The sequence below is a fragment of the Apis cerana genome, linkage group LG14 (assembly GCF_029169275.1).
Source record: "Apis cerana isolate GH-2021 linkage group LG14, AcerK_1.0, whole genome shotgun sequence".
Lineage (NCBI taxonomy): Eukaryota > Metazoa > Arthropoda > Insecta > Hymenoptera > Apidae > Apis > Apis cerana.
The window spans coordinates 10476444-10491355 of NC_083865.1; the positions used below are offsets into that span (position 1 = coordinate 10476444).

Below are 14912 nucleotides of genomic sequence, written 5' to 3' on the forward strand. Positions count from 1 at the left end.
GTCTCTTTTCACTCGGATAAATACATAATAGGCAATTTGAGCGAAGTTGTTAAACGAAGCGGAAGTAATGGGGTAACGATGCGATTAATAATACGTAACGATTAAATTCTGTTCGATAATTGCAGATGATATACGTCTATCCTATGGCTCTGGTTATTCTTTTTTTTTTTTTAATGCCTCTCGGTCAAACGTTTCACAAGAGTCTACCTTCGACGCTCGTTTTCCATCGATGAAACGATCGTCGTGCCAGAAACACGTTTTTGCAATGCTCGGACTTCGCTCGGCTCTACTTAACTCACTCAAGTAGTCACAATGGTTATTAATTATCCAAGTGGCGAGCATCGTTTAATTGGACCATATCTCGTGCATCTATTGGCTCTGGCCATATAAAATTTAAATTTTCCATTAGTGGACGGGGATCTGTCTCGGGAACGTATATTTTCTAGTGTTTAATACGCAAGATTCGTTTCAAATTTTTTCCTCGATATCCACCTCGTTCGAATTGGCCATCGTGAAAACTCGAGGTGTCCCGAGGAGGTTGGTGAAATAAATTCGCCGGCGATTTACTTTCTGTGCATGCACGTTTCAAGTATTTGACTCACGCACCCTTCGAACGAGCGAAAGGAAAAGGAGGAGGAGGAGGAGGGACAGGGCGAGCGCGCGCGACCAAGGGGAAAGACCAAATAGTTCTGTGAACATTGTATCCTCCGTCAATCGTCGGCTGCATGTCAATGAACTAGAGGCATCGAGAAGACGAGGACCAACGACTCGACGAATATCTCTTAGTACGGTGATCGTGAGAAATCGAGTTTCTCGCGTAAATTTGTCGCGCGTTATGCGACAGCGCCGGAGGAATGTCTTAATCATGATCGGAATTCGCAATGTCTACCCCTCCCCCTCCCCTTCTTTCGATCACATTGTGCTACAAGCAGTGCGAGGCCCATATATTCCACCTGCGTAATAAAGAGATTTTCGATTTTCCTCCACGCCTTGGCACGGCCTCGATCGATGTATCGAACGATGAAATTCTTCCTTTCCCATTGCCACATATATATTTATATATATATATACACATATAACGAATCGATCGATTAACCGTAAATTTATATTAACTGTAATATTGTCAAAGTTTATATACGTATACGTCCCTGTATGTTTATGCACGAAACGAATTTGTCATTGATGCCGGGTTAATCGTTATTCTTTTCGATTTGGATAATGCACAGCTTCGACACCGTCTTGCTAGTTTGCCGGCTTGTCATTATGGAAAACTTGATCGCGGAAGGACAATAGGTATACGAGAGAAAGAAACTGAACCGAGACGCGTAATTGAACGTGCTTCGAAAAATACGAGTGATCGAGAATTTCTTCGAACTCATGCGTAAGGAAATCGTCTCTGAAAGGTCAAGAAAGTAATAAGCGATAAGATTTTTACGATAATTAGATAGAATAAGATTTTCTAAAACGGTCTCTTTTATTTAATTTAAACGATCACCGTTATTCCTCGCATAAATCCTCGGTAATGTTATTTGTAAAGTTAGTATTGTATAGTTCGAAACATTCCGGAAACATATTCCATCCGGTATCATAAATAAGATTCGAATATCTTTGAGTTTACAGTCTGAAGGTGCCCTCCATTGAGCCCATTGTCGTTGTAACCTGATATATGCACTGTTTATTCTCGTGAAAATTCGCCTCGCTGCACACGCGCAATGAAATTCTCCATAGTTTTACCATCGAGATCTAAGCAAACTTCATTGTGAAACGTGCCTGATATATCGTACGAAACATTCTATCGAGATCGAACGAATCAATTAATCGTAAAAATAATCGCGTAAAGTATTAATTTTTTTCGATCGAAGGATCGAAGGAAACGAAGCGGATCGAGCGTGAGAAATTAACGATAGAAAAATAAAAGAGAGAGTCTTTTCTCGAAAGTCTTTACCGACCGCGCACAACGTGGCGAGGGTGGCGCCTTCGGCAAGGTCTGCCTATGAATCGCAACCCTCGAGAGAGACCAGTGGTGGAGGATTGACACACGGTGGGGTGGCGAAACGAGAAACTCTCTTTCCGTGAAAGTGTCGGGGTGTATTGGCGCTGTCATATGGAGGCAAACGAGGCGCCGTGTTAGGCACTCTGGCCTGCACGGACGCCTTGCTGTGTGCGTTACGTCGTGAAAAAGTGTTGGAGAAAAAAAAAAGAAAAAAAAAAGCGAACTGTGTGTAAACTAAGTTTTATTAATTTGGTGAGTGTCACGGATGTATTGGATGTTACGGAAAAGTTGAAAGCGCGAGTGTAAGGATACAGCGAATTTAAAATGGGTCAACCCACCAACCCAGCAACCGAACGTGTACTCCTTTCTGTCACTAATTCGTTATTGGGCCTAATTATTATCGAGAGTGAACGAGCGAAAAGATAACGCGAAAGTTCTTCTCGTTATGAAAAAAATGACATGGAAAGTGCGCCCTTCTTCCATTCTTTTGATTCTTCCTCGTTCGTCGTTACGTTCGCCGTCGTGATCGTTGACATCGCCATCGTCGTCTTCTTTGATTCTACGATCGAAATTTTTATTTCCGTTCGGTGATAATAAAAGTATGAAATTCTCGCCGGCTATGGAAATGCATTGATTGACACGCGGCCACAGTAGCGAGAGATGATACAGGTGATAAAGGGAAGCGGAGGTGAGAGGTCGCGTTTGCATTTCCTCCTACACGAGGAAATCACGATTCAACAAACGAATCCCATCGTATTGGGATGTCTTCCATTCGAGGAAATCGTCGTATCACGGATGAGTTATGTGGGTTTTTTGGCCATAAATCAACCGGTACAATGCAACGGAAACGAGTCGTAATATATTTTACTCGTGTTACGGTGTTTTTGTATGGTACGGTCGACAATCACGCGTTTGCGATATGCAATTCGCGAGAAAGCTAACGGGTAACCACGATACAATCGCGGACACTTGTACGCGACCCTGAATTCAATTATCGATTCTCCGAGGAAAATACACGACGATGCAGTTTTGATGCACTGTCGCAATTTATTTCGCTTAAACCGTATATATTTCTGTTATTTGTTTCGTCGAGGGGAATAATATAGAGTAATTTTTAAATGGAAATGTAAATGTCTTTTTTTATTGGATTAATATAACAATGTTGCTTGCATTTGTTTAAAAATTGATTTGTAATTCGAAATAATTTATGTAATATCCAAGTTGCTGTTCGACAGCAAATTTTATTCGTAAACGGAATACATTGAACGGATATTTAAGTGATCTTCCACAAATGACTTGATGGAATTTAATTAATAATAATTTTTATTTTTATTTTTATCATAGGTCAATAAGTGTTGATTGAATGTGTTAAAAATGGCGGCCAGTAAACCTCCGGAAATGAATTACACGTGCGAAATTTGCGGTCTAGAAGGTTTCAATGATGAAGAGATGAGATCTCATATGGTTTTCTATCATCTTCAAGGAGCCGCAAATTGCCCCTTTTGCGATTTAGGCGAAATATCACCAACGGAGATGTTGACACACGTTAATAGTGCTCATCTCGATTACTTAACACCTAGGTATATTTATACCAATTATAGTTTATATATTTTTTTTATTATTTTTCACGAATTTTTGTTTCGAAACGCCGTTTAAACTGTTTAAATTAGTCCGATTGCGAGAAAAATGGCGGCAAAGATGGGCCTTAGATGTCGCTAATATACGAAGTTTGTGATTCTTGTAACGAAATTATTTACATGCGGAATATTTCTTGAAAGATTTTTCGAATAGAACAGAAAATTCATTGAATAGATAAAAAATAAAATGCAATAAGTCGGAACTAAATATATTCATCATTTCTGATATTTACATTTGGATACTTACTATTTACTTTGTTTTTCTATTATTATATCTATTATTATTTGTAATTTAGTGTATAATTTATTATTATGTAAATTTCTATAGATTTTAATTAATTATATAAAACACGATAAAAAATTATAAAAAGAAAATAGAATATGAATTTATACGTATTGATAGTGAAAAGTATTTAATATTTTTATTTATTTGTTTATTTGTTTATTTGTATTTATATATGTATATACAATCAACATATGTTTTAAATATTAATATAAGATAATAATTGTTTTATAGTACTCCAGAGAGTGACATGATGGCATTTATTGATGATGATTCATTAGTGGATGATAGAAGACATGATGAATGTCGTGGTCCATGTCCTTCTCCAACCATGTCTCCAAGTCCTCCGCTTCTTCAAAATGGTTGGAGTAGTTCGTTTAGTCCTCGTGCTAAGCAGCAACAAGAGATATTAAAATCAGAGCCACAAATTCCTAGTTCTAATATGAATAATAATAACAACAACAATAACATTGGGAATGTTAATAATGGTATTAGAAGAATTTGATGAAAAAACATCAATGATCAATTATGAATTAAAATTTCTATGAAGTAGAATAATCAAGATAATTTTTCAGTTATAGAAGGTGCAGCTGGACATGGATCTCCACTGCGTTCAGGCCTAAATTTACAATTGCGTTCTCATGCTTCACCAAAACTTCCAGTTCAAGAATGTCCTATGTGTCCCTACAGTTCTGACAACCCATCAAGGCTAGAAGAGCATATCAACAGACAACATTTTGATCTTACTTCGCCGTCCTTTCCACCTGAATCTCCACCATCTCGTGATGGTGTTTTTAACTGCCCTTTATGCATTACGTCTTTTCCAAATTCTTCTGATCTTGAATTACATGTTAATATAGAGCATAAAGATATATTAAGGTAAAGTAAAATTTATATTACATTAATTTAATGTAATATGTACATTAAATCATATTTGAATTGATTATTATTATTAATTATATTATATGTTTTATTCTTTTATACAGTCCTGCAAATGGTGCAGCTTCCCAAATGGCTCAAGCGACCATTGGTAGTGATACACCTGCATGCCCAGTTTGCTTTAGTACCTCGTTTAAAAGCAATGATGAATTGACTGCACATATTGAAGAACATTTCAGTAAAAAGTGTACTCCATCCCCTATAACTCCGGATTTATCTACTGATAGAATGTTAGCAAAAGATATGGAAAGACTTGAAAAGGAGCTCAGAAAATTACGCGAACAACGTGAATTTGAATTGTTAAGAGCTCAATATGGGATGGACAATCAGGGAAATTTTAGGGAACAAAGTGTTACCAATATGCAGCGGGCTGTATATTCAGGAGAAATGACGATTGCTGATTATTACGAAAGACAAACTGAACTCAGAGTAGCTGAAAGTAGCGGTATCGATGATGGCAGCTCCTGTACACGCGGTAATAATTTTTTTTTTTTTTTTTAAATATTCTTTCATAATATTAAGAATATTTTTTGTTATCAATATCAATATCTATATCATAATTTGTTATAGGATTAGTTCCCAAAATACGAGCTGTCAGTCAAGCATGTAGTAATGTATTAAGCACCTGGATGTGTTCTACTGTAGACCATTATGCTACTACTTATGGAGACAAAGGATGGGGATGTGGTTACAGAAATTTGCAAATGTTAATTTCATCACTTTTACAACATACAGGGTATAATGAGTTAGTTTATAAAGCATGGAATTCTGGTTTGGATAGTGGTAGTTCTACCAAGAATCCATTACGAAGTTCAATACCGTCGATCTCTAGACTTCAGAAAATGATAGAGTGGGCTTGGGCTCAAGGTTTTGATACCCAAGGAGCAGAACAATTGGGAGGAAAATTGGTGAATACTAGAAAATGGATTGGTCCTACAGAAGTAGTCATATTATTATCTAGTTTGAGAATAAAGTATGTTTTTCAATTTTCATTCATCTTTCTTTATCGGAATCACATTATATATAATATTTCCATTTTAGATGTCAGTTAATAGATTTTTATACACCAACTAATTCTGATGGTGGACATCCTGAAATGTTTAATTGGGTTTTACAATATTTCCAACGTTGCGATGATTTTAAGCCACCTCTTTATTTACAGCATCAAGGTAAAGATTTCTGTAAAAAAAAAAAAAAAAAAATAAAATTAGGAAAAAAATTAAATATTATTCTCATTCATAGGTCATAGTAGAACAATAATAGGAGTAGAACAATTAAGAGATGGTTCAATAACAATGCTAGTACTCGATCCAAGCCATAGCCCACCACAAATGGCACAATTTAACAATACAAGTAGTGCACTCGGTGCAATGCGTTTGGTGCGAAAATCGATTGCAGCGATGAAAGCAAGACAGTATCAAGTTGTTGCCGTTACCGGTATTATGGAAACTGATTTAGAATATCATGTAATTTCTCTTATTTAAAATTTTTCTAAAATTTATTTATTTTTTATATTTTCATTCCTTTATTTTATGAGTCTATATTTTATTTCACTATATCTTTATATAATTTCTATAATTTCAGGAAAGCAAAGTGTTACGTTTAATTCGTGTACCACAAGATAGGTGAGAGTTACTGGCTCGAAAAGAAGTTAAATCTTTTGGAAAGACGATAGACTGCCTGAAACCAATTTTGTCCGGCATCCTTAAAGTTACATGACCGCAATGTTCTAGGTTTTATTAATAGGGGATTTGCTCCATCATAGTAGTTGCAAAAATATTATTTAACAATATATTCTTGCATATTTTCGCCGTCGTATGTCGGTTTCTCAAATCACGTGTATTTAAGCCTGCGTCGCGGTTCAGAATTTTGGAATTAAAATTGATGAACTTATAAAAATTACAATTTTTAAAAAAAAAAATCTATATATCGCGAAAATTAATTTTTTTTATCAGCATTAAAAATATTGTACTTTGATGTGTGCTTGAGAAAGAAAGTTATAATCAGGATGTATTTTAAAGATATTTCAAAATCGATTCGATTGAAATTTTTTGGTCTAAATAATGTTCTGCTCAATTTTCGTCGCACCGAACAGGTTGTGCTAATTTTTAATCGATAAATCGACTTATGCCGATCGGTTGCATCAGCGAAAAAAGCCATGGCAGAGCTTGAAAAATGAGACTCTTTCGTAGCTGTGATGCTGTTAACAATTTAATGCTAATCATCGATTCTTAATATTTTTGGAGACACTCCATATAATCATTAAAAAAAAAAAGCATTGTCCGCGTTTTAACTTCTTTCACTTGTATTTTACATTTTTAATAAATATTATTGTCACAATATTCATTGTCAATTTTTAGTCAGTATAAGTACCAATAATGATATAATCACAATTCGCGTTATATATGATGAATTTTATAAATCGTTCTAAAAAAACTATTCCCAAATAAATTCTTATTATCGTTGTTTTTACACAGTTTTTGGAGTGTCTACAAGAATAAATGACATATTTCCATATATTATATATACATTTATCTATATACATATACACATATGTGCACACATTCTTCGTTATATTACACTTCATTCACTCATACATAAAGTACAACTACTTTCATACTATTTATGAATAATATATTTAATTATTGGATTACTTTAAGACTTATCCATACCTTAACATGTAAGTTATACACAATGTTGAGAGAGAAAAAGATCAGACAGTCCATTACCTTGTTATTTATATAAAATAATTAAAAGTTATATTATTTTTATTCTTATAATTATAATCATTAATATTGTTATTATTATTATTATTATTATTATTATTATTATTATTATTATTATGATATTTATTATATTTATTGTAAATTATATCAATATACACAACTTCTATTTATTATAGTTGAAAATCATTAAGAACTTTGATATTTGTTATTGTGGAAAATATTATTAAAGATTATTATTATGCTTTATTATTTTACATGAATGAATGTTACATATAAAGGGCACTAATTGGATAAATATTTGTCTTTCTATTTATTAAGATCATATAAAATATGATTGACAAGAAAATAACAATTATTACTTGCATTAAATTCATCATTGATTAAGAATATGTTCAACATTTTGGATTGTTCAGGCAAAGCAAATTATGGAATTGTTAAGCGAGTGTAAAAAAAACTTTAAATTATTCACATGTCAAATTAAAATATATGCTTTGTGTTAGAATTCCCAATTTATGTGTGATTGTTTTATACCATTTGAAAAACAGAATATTTTTTTCATCTCAATATAAAAACTTATATATGTGAAGGTAGAGAAATTTAAATAAAGAATACATTTGATACGAACAAAATAATTTATTTTTCTCTAATCTAAATTAAATATTTAATATTAATATTGTTAAAAAAATATTATATCATTTGTATAAATTAAATATTATTTATTCAAATACAAAGTTTGTTTCTACAAACAAAATATAACCTGAGAATTTGTTACATCATCTACAGTAACATATTTATATATTTATTTATATATTAAATCCTAGTGATCGCATACAAGTTTTATGTGCTTCTATTAAATCCCTGCAGTTTTCTTCACCTTTGGTAATAATACTGAAAAAAAAAATTAAAATTTTATTTCAAAATATTTGTAATAGAATGTATATTTTAAGATAAGGTTATGTATTGATTCATAGATAAGAGAAAATTAATTTAATATAATAGATTTCGTTAAAAATTATTTTATTCGTAATTTTAAAAATTTATGAATTAAATATATTTTTTAAGCAAAAATATTATCATTGTTTAATATTGTTTATTAAATAAATAAAATATAAACATACCAATCATCTCTTGCTTTTTTCGTTTCAGGACAAGCACAACAAGGTTTCAATGGTTTATCAGATTTTTGCACATCTTTTGATTCTGCACTGACGTTTGGTTTATCATTTATAATACCCATTATTATATAAGAAAGATAATATTTTGTACAATATAATGTTTTATTAGAAACGTTAACATATACCTAAAGCTTTTGATGCAGTTGCATTAGTTTCAGCGCCTCTATGAGATTCATGTTCACGAAATTCGAAATATATGGATAAAACATTTCTTTCTAAATAACTTAAATAATTATTGTATAATAGAATCTTCATTCAATGATTGATTTAATGAAAAAATAGACAAATTCATATAAATAAAGATCAATTAAAATACATTAATTTATATATTAAAAACAAGTTTTTTTTTTTAAATTGTTTATACTAAAAATGTTTTTCTTATAACAATTTTTAATACGTATGTATTTTTATTTTATTATTTTTGCACTTATATATGTTTTATTAAATCATTCGTATGTAATGTTTTTTTTATTTCTAAAAAAAAGAGAACTTATATAATCGATAATTCGATTAATTGAGATTACAATTAATCGTTAATCGACTTTCTAATTAATTGAAATTACATTTTATATATTAAAATATATTGAAAAATATACATAATATGTAATATTATGTATGTAAAAATATACATAATATATATTGAAATATATATAATAATGTATATAATATGCTTCTTTTTCATTCTCTTTCATAAAAAAGAATATAATCGATAATTCGATTAATTGATTCATTGATAATCGTTAATCGAGTTTCCGGTTAATTGAAGTTATATTTTGTTATTAAAAAATATTATATATATTGAAAAACATTGTTTAATTTTTTATATTAATTAATTAATATAACATAAAAATTTTTAATGAATATCTGATTTGTCATTTTCATGATTTGTTAATATAGAAAATTTCTACGACGCGGCGTAGAGAATTTTGGTTTACTGCGCAGATGGAAAGAGGGGGAACCGTGTCGCGCCAAATTTACGGCGCTATGACTCATTGTAGTGTCGAACGTCGTGGAAGTAAGACGTATATTTTGAATCAGTGTCGTCGTGTTCGTCAACTTTGTGATATTTCCACTGTTATTTTTTTGAGGTATTTATATGTTATTATTATCTTTATTTCATCAGTTGTCTTTTATTTAATAATTTATTAAAGATTTCTATCTTTATAATAGAAAATTAAAAAAATTTCGAATTTTTCTGTCTTTTCTTGTTGAACGGCTATTACCCGATTACATTTTTAAACTTTTGCAGTAGAATTTATTGTTTTTATTGTCTTTCTTTATTTTAATTAACTTTAGTTTTTATAATTAAATTAAATTTTTGGTCTTTTTTTGTATAGATTATAAATTGAACGCAAATATGTATGATTTCGAAGAAATAAAACGCCAATTTAGAATGAGGGCGCCATGATGGTTTTTCAATTATTTCAAATAGTTGATCCCGCGCTTTGGAAACGTGGTAACGTTCAACAATTTACATAATATACGTATGTATACTATTGTTTTTTTATTGAACTATGGTAATAATATTTTATATACAATCGATATATATATATATATATATATATTGTTAAATATATATATATATATATATATATATATTTAACAAATAATTCGTAGTTAATATATTAAATATTTTTTTGAAATATCAAGATGAAATTGAAAGAAGGTTAAAGAAATTATATTTCTATTTTCAATATAATATAATTATCTTTTCGTTTCAAATTAACAAAATTGACAAAATTGATCGAAAATTTCTTCTAAAAGTAATAACGACATTTGGTCTTTGTTTACATTCTTTCCTTGTCTCGAACGATAATACAGCGTAGCGTTTAGAAATGTTTTGTTTTGAATTTTAATTTGTCTCAAATCATATTCGAATATTTATAATACACGACGAAGTTCTCTTAAAAATATACAATTACAACAATATAATCTAAATTCCAATAATATTTATTATCCAATATAATAAATAATAATTAATATCTTTAAAAAATTAGCAGTATTTTGTTCAGCAAACGTTAGATATGAAAAAGAAGCAAAATATTTCCATATTTTACTTCCTTTTCTATATCATTCCTTCCTACTAATATATTTTATTTTCAGACAATTGTTGACCGCGTGCAATGCGGTTATTAGCGTCAGTGTTTGTTGCGTAGTTTTTAAAATATTTCTGTAGAGCATAATAGCTCTAAGTAAATTTAATTGTAATAGATATTCGCGAAGTTCGAGTCAGTGTTTGTTCGCCGATTGTTACTTACACGGTCGTGTTAATAGTCTTTTATTTTATTTTATTTTTTTTAAACATTCGCTTTCGGTACAGGATAAAATCAGTGCTTCTCTCAACAGTATAAGGCGATCATCCATCACGCGAAGAGGTAATTATTTCTGTATATTCTTCTATAATTTATTTCTTTTACTTCCAATTTTTATTCCTATTAAATTTCTAAAATTTATAATCCATTCCATTTTTAAAAAATTTTAAATAATTTAGAGGATACATTTTTAAAAAAAGATTTAACATAATATTTCATTTTTGTTACAGATGCAGTCAATTGAACTTTTTGTGATCGCGCGCAATGCGATTATTAAAATCAGTGTTTGTTGCGTAGTTTTTAAAATATTTCTGTAGAGCATAATAGCTCTGAGTAAATTTAATCGTAATAGATATTCGCGAAGTTCGAGTCAGTGCTTGTTCGCCGATTGTACTTACACGGTCGTGTCAATAGCCTTTTATTTTATTTTATTTTTTTAAATATTCGCTTTCGGTACAGGATAAAATCAGTGCTTCTCTCAACAGTATAAGGCGATCATCCATCACGCGAAGAGGTAATTGTTTTTGCATAATTTTGTATAATTTATTTCACTTTTCGTATATTGCTTTAATTATTAATGAAAAAGTAAAGAAAGTCGATATTTTAAAGAATTAAAATTTTTAATCTACCCTTTTTACAGATTCTTCCTAATGACAACTTCCTTTGAATCAAAGCATGAATTTCATACTTCGCATCGAATGGTGAGTCGCATGCATTTATTTTCCTCCGGTCATTCAATCATGTCGTAGGATGAAAGATCCAAATCGACACGGATGACTGGTTGTATACGTAGAATTTTGCACGAGCACAATGACCACGGGTACTTTATTATACCTGTGAATAGTAACATTTCTTTTTTTTGTATTTTATTTATTAGATCAGGATAGGTTTTCTTGCACATCGCGTTTTTAGTAAAATGATTATTAATTTTGATTAATTATTGATTAAATTTCAACATAATGAATTGAAAATCAATTACAGATTCTGAGATCTGTAATTCAAAATAATATGTTTGAAAGAATTAAATAAAAAATCAAAATTTTAATTGGGTAAATTTTAATTTAAATATAATGAAGAAGTTGAATATCCTCCAACTTCTTTACAGTAAAAATTTCAATTATTATATTATAATACATATTATTATTAGTATAATAATAAACAATATTAAATTTTGTCCTTAATCTTTTATTATTAACTTAAATATGATTTGAAATATAAAAATTTTCTAGTTTTATTTTCACCGTGTAAAAATATACAAAATACGTGCAAGAAAACATTTCGCGACAGGTAGATTTCTGAATCAGAGCAATAAATTTTGAATTCTTTTTGTATTTTCGAAAATATGCTTTGACGAAGAGATCGCCTGAGAGTTATTTGTATTAATTCCATTTCGAGTCAATTATTTAACTAAATTTTTCGTTTATTGCTTATATATTTTTCCTTTTTATATTAAATTAATAATAATAATTCGTTAAATTTATGAAATAAATTTATCAAATTGTAAGATAAAATGAATACACGTTGAATTGAAGAACATCAATCCGTTTAGATAAAATATACTAATGCTTTTTTTAGCTCAGGATTTTCAGATTTAACCCTTTCCGTGTCAATTGCCAGGATCTCACTCACGTGCCCAGGTGCTACTTGGGTGAGAGAGAGGCGACTGGCATGATGACCCTAGTCCATAAATTTAAAAAATTCTTTTTAGCGACTGACGATGCGTTGGTGTATTGTGCGCGACGTATTTTCCACAGGTGTATGTGTGGCTAGGCTGTGGAATTGCGTCGTATTCCATACACTATATTTGAAAACATACTTATTAATCTCATTACAAATGAGACAACCAACGATTCATACGATATATATTACTACTCTTACTTTTAAATTAAACGATATCAAATTTTCTAAAGTATCGAGCAATTAAACAAATAAACAATCAAATTACTAATTTTAATTTTAATTCAATCGTCTTGAAACACGTGTCTTTTCATTGATGAATATTTGTAATTAAAATCTACACGTGTATCGATTTACGCAATGGTCACTAGCCATCGTCGGTCGATTTCAGGGAAATGGTACGTAAAGTTAGAGCGTGAAAGATGCGTGGCAAGCTCGGGTGTCGGAGGCGTCCCGGGACGCTTTCCCTAGTGTAGGCTCTTTGCGCCCGGGTGTAATGTGTGAGAACCGTGGAGAGAGTGTGTTGGTGTGCCTGTTTTGCCATTTTTTTAAATATAGGGTTAGGTAGGATAGGTAGTATACTTCTGGTGTGTCTGTTTAATCATAAGTAGGTAGGGCCGGGCAGGTTGTCACAGTCTCTGATCGGGTAGGCGCGTTTTTCGCGTGACAACCTGTTTCAGGAAATAAAATTTGATAAATCGAGGGCAAAGCTGAGATAAATGGACGATTATGCCATTTGTTTCTGGTTTTTCTCATCGATTTTTCGAATTTCGCGGTCGCGGTCGTGATTTGCTTTCGAAACGAACGTTGCGCTTGAGATTCTGTGCATGTACGGAGAACGATCATCACGTTCGTTGGTCGTCCATGCACTTAGCTTTCGCGACTTAGTCCTTTTTTTTTTCTTTTTTTCTTTGGTTTGCGATTAGTGAATCTCGAGCCTAGATTTAAGTTTCAGCGGGCATCGCGCCCGAAGGAGGAAGACCGAAGAGGCCCGACAAACTGTCACGAAGAGGGCTGCAACGAATGATTTCTCATCTTTTGGATCTTGTCTGAGTCCAAAGAATGGGAAGTCATTGTTACTACTTTGTCATTGTGCTCGTTTTAGTAATACGTAGTATATGTTGTTGTATCGTATCTGGCCAATTTGCATGCTGGCCCATCGTTCATCCAATTATCATGGGCAAATCGCGGTTTTGCATTAGTGTTGCGATTGATAAATAACGGGTTGAATTAGAGTTGCGTTAAAATGATAATCGCGTTTACTATTAGCGTTGCGTTGAAAAGAATATCGCGGTTGCTTTTAATTATTTTCATGAATTAGTCTATTTTTTTTATTGTTTTTTTTCTTTTAATATAAATTTGATTTTATTCTATAATATAATTATGATTTATGATATCACGATATTTAAAGTAATTTTTAAGATTTACAAAATAATAGTAAATTTTATATTAAATTCATTTGAAGAATTAGTGTTGCGTTGATGAAAGATCGCGTTTTTTATAATAGTGTTGCGTTTATTTGCCCAAATTGCCCATATTTTTTCCACTTTTGGACTGTGGAATTACGTTCCAGTTCCTGAATCACCTATTACAGCCAAAAAGGCTGTACAAAGGGTGATTGTACAATGGCAGTCTCTGATTATAAGGCTGCAATCTTCCGCTATTAGTGTTGCGTCTATAATAAAATATGAGTGCATAAATTAGTTTATTAGAGTTTCGTATACGTTTTCGCGAATCTTTTAACTTTTTTTTATTTTTCTTTTTTTCTTTTTTGTTAATGAAGAAATGCATTGAAAGTATAACGAAGCACTCTTCGCGTTTTCTTTTGAGATTTTTAGCATATTAGTGTTGCGAAATATAAAAAAATTCCACTCACGGTTTGTTCGGATTTACATCGAGTGGATAATTATTTTGGTAACCCTTCTGGTTACCTTTTCGTCGTTTTTCTCTTTTCAGCATCCCCCTTATTAAGAGCATTTGTTTACTATTGTAAAAATGTATTTTATTCTTTGCATCGATGAATATCTTTCATTTAAAATCATAGATTGCTTAACAACATTTTGATAATTCGATTTTTTTTTGATTTAATTTTTCTTTTTATTCCTAGATGTAAATTAAAATTTTTTAATTACTAATCCAATAATTGAGTTTGTTACAGGTATGAATTGAA

The 14912-nt window shown here is 31.0% G+C and overlaps 1 protein-coding gene and 1 long non-coding RNA gene across 8 annotated transcripts; both read left to right on the forward strand.

Annotated features, from left to right (window-relative positions):
• Positions 1 to 1485: 1485 nt before the first annotated feature.
• Positions 1486 to 8087, forward strand: LOC108001039 (zinc finger-containing ubiquitin peptidase 1). Of its 7 annotated transcripts, none has more exons than XM_062084861.1 (9): positions 1486 to 3119; positions 3338 to 3573; positions 4148 to 4401; positions 4477 to 4792; positions 4900 to 5327; positions 5423 to 5825; positions 5894 to 6021; positions 6095 to 6318; positions 6437 to 8087. In XM_062084861.1, the coding sequence occupies exons 2-9, from the start codon at positions 3368 to 3370 to the stop codon at positions 6479 to 6481; spliced, it is 2004 nt and encodes a 667-aa protein (XP_061940845.1). In that variant the 5' UTR covers positions 1486 to 3119; positions 3338 to 3367; the 3' UTR covers positions 6482 to 8087. The 7 variants fall into 7 exon arrangements, with proteins under 7 accessions (XP_061940845.1, XP_061940844.1, XP_061940846.1 ...); XM_062084860.1 differs by having other exon boundaries at positions 1487 to 2245; XM_062084862.1 differs by having other exon boundaries at positions 1492 to 3119; positions 4489 to 4792.
• A 2550-nt stretch (positions 8088 to 10637) lies between these two features.
• On the forward strand, positions 10638 to 11941 carry LOC133667280 (uncharacterized). The gene is made up of 3 exons (XR_009832619.1): positions 10638 to 11128; positions 11296 to 11579; positions 11706 to 11941. It is a non-coding gene; the product is annotated as an uncharacterized LOC133667280 (long non-coding RNA).
• Positions 11942 to 14912: the final 2971 nt, after the last annotated feature.

Bases quoted from the DNA above. Each gene is read 5' to 3' on its own strand.
- LOC108001039 (XM_062084861.1), top strand. From the start codon at position 3,368: ATGGCGGCCAGTAAACCTCCGGAAATGAATTACACGTGCGAAATTTGC. The intron at 4,402-4,476 runs GTATTAGAAGAA...AGAATAATCAAG, and splicing joins CATTGGGAATGTTAATAATG to ATAATTTTTCAGTTATAGAA. The intron at 4,793-4,899 runs GTAAAGTAAAAT...TCTTTTATACAG, and splicing joins GAGCATAAAGATATATTAAG to TCCTGCAAATGGTGCAGCTT.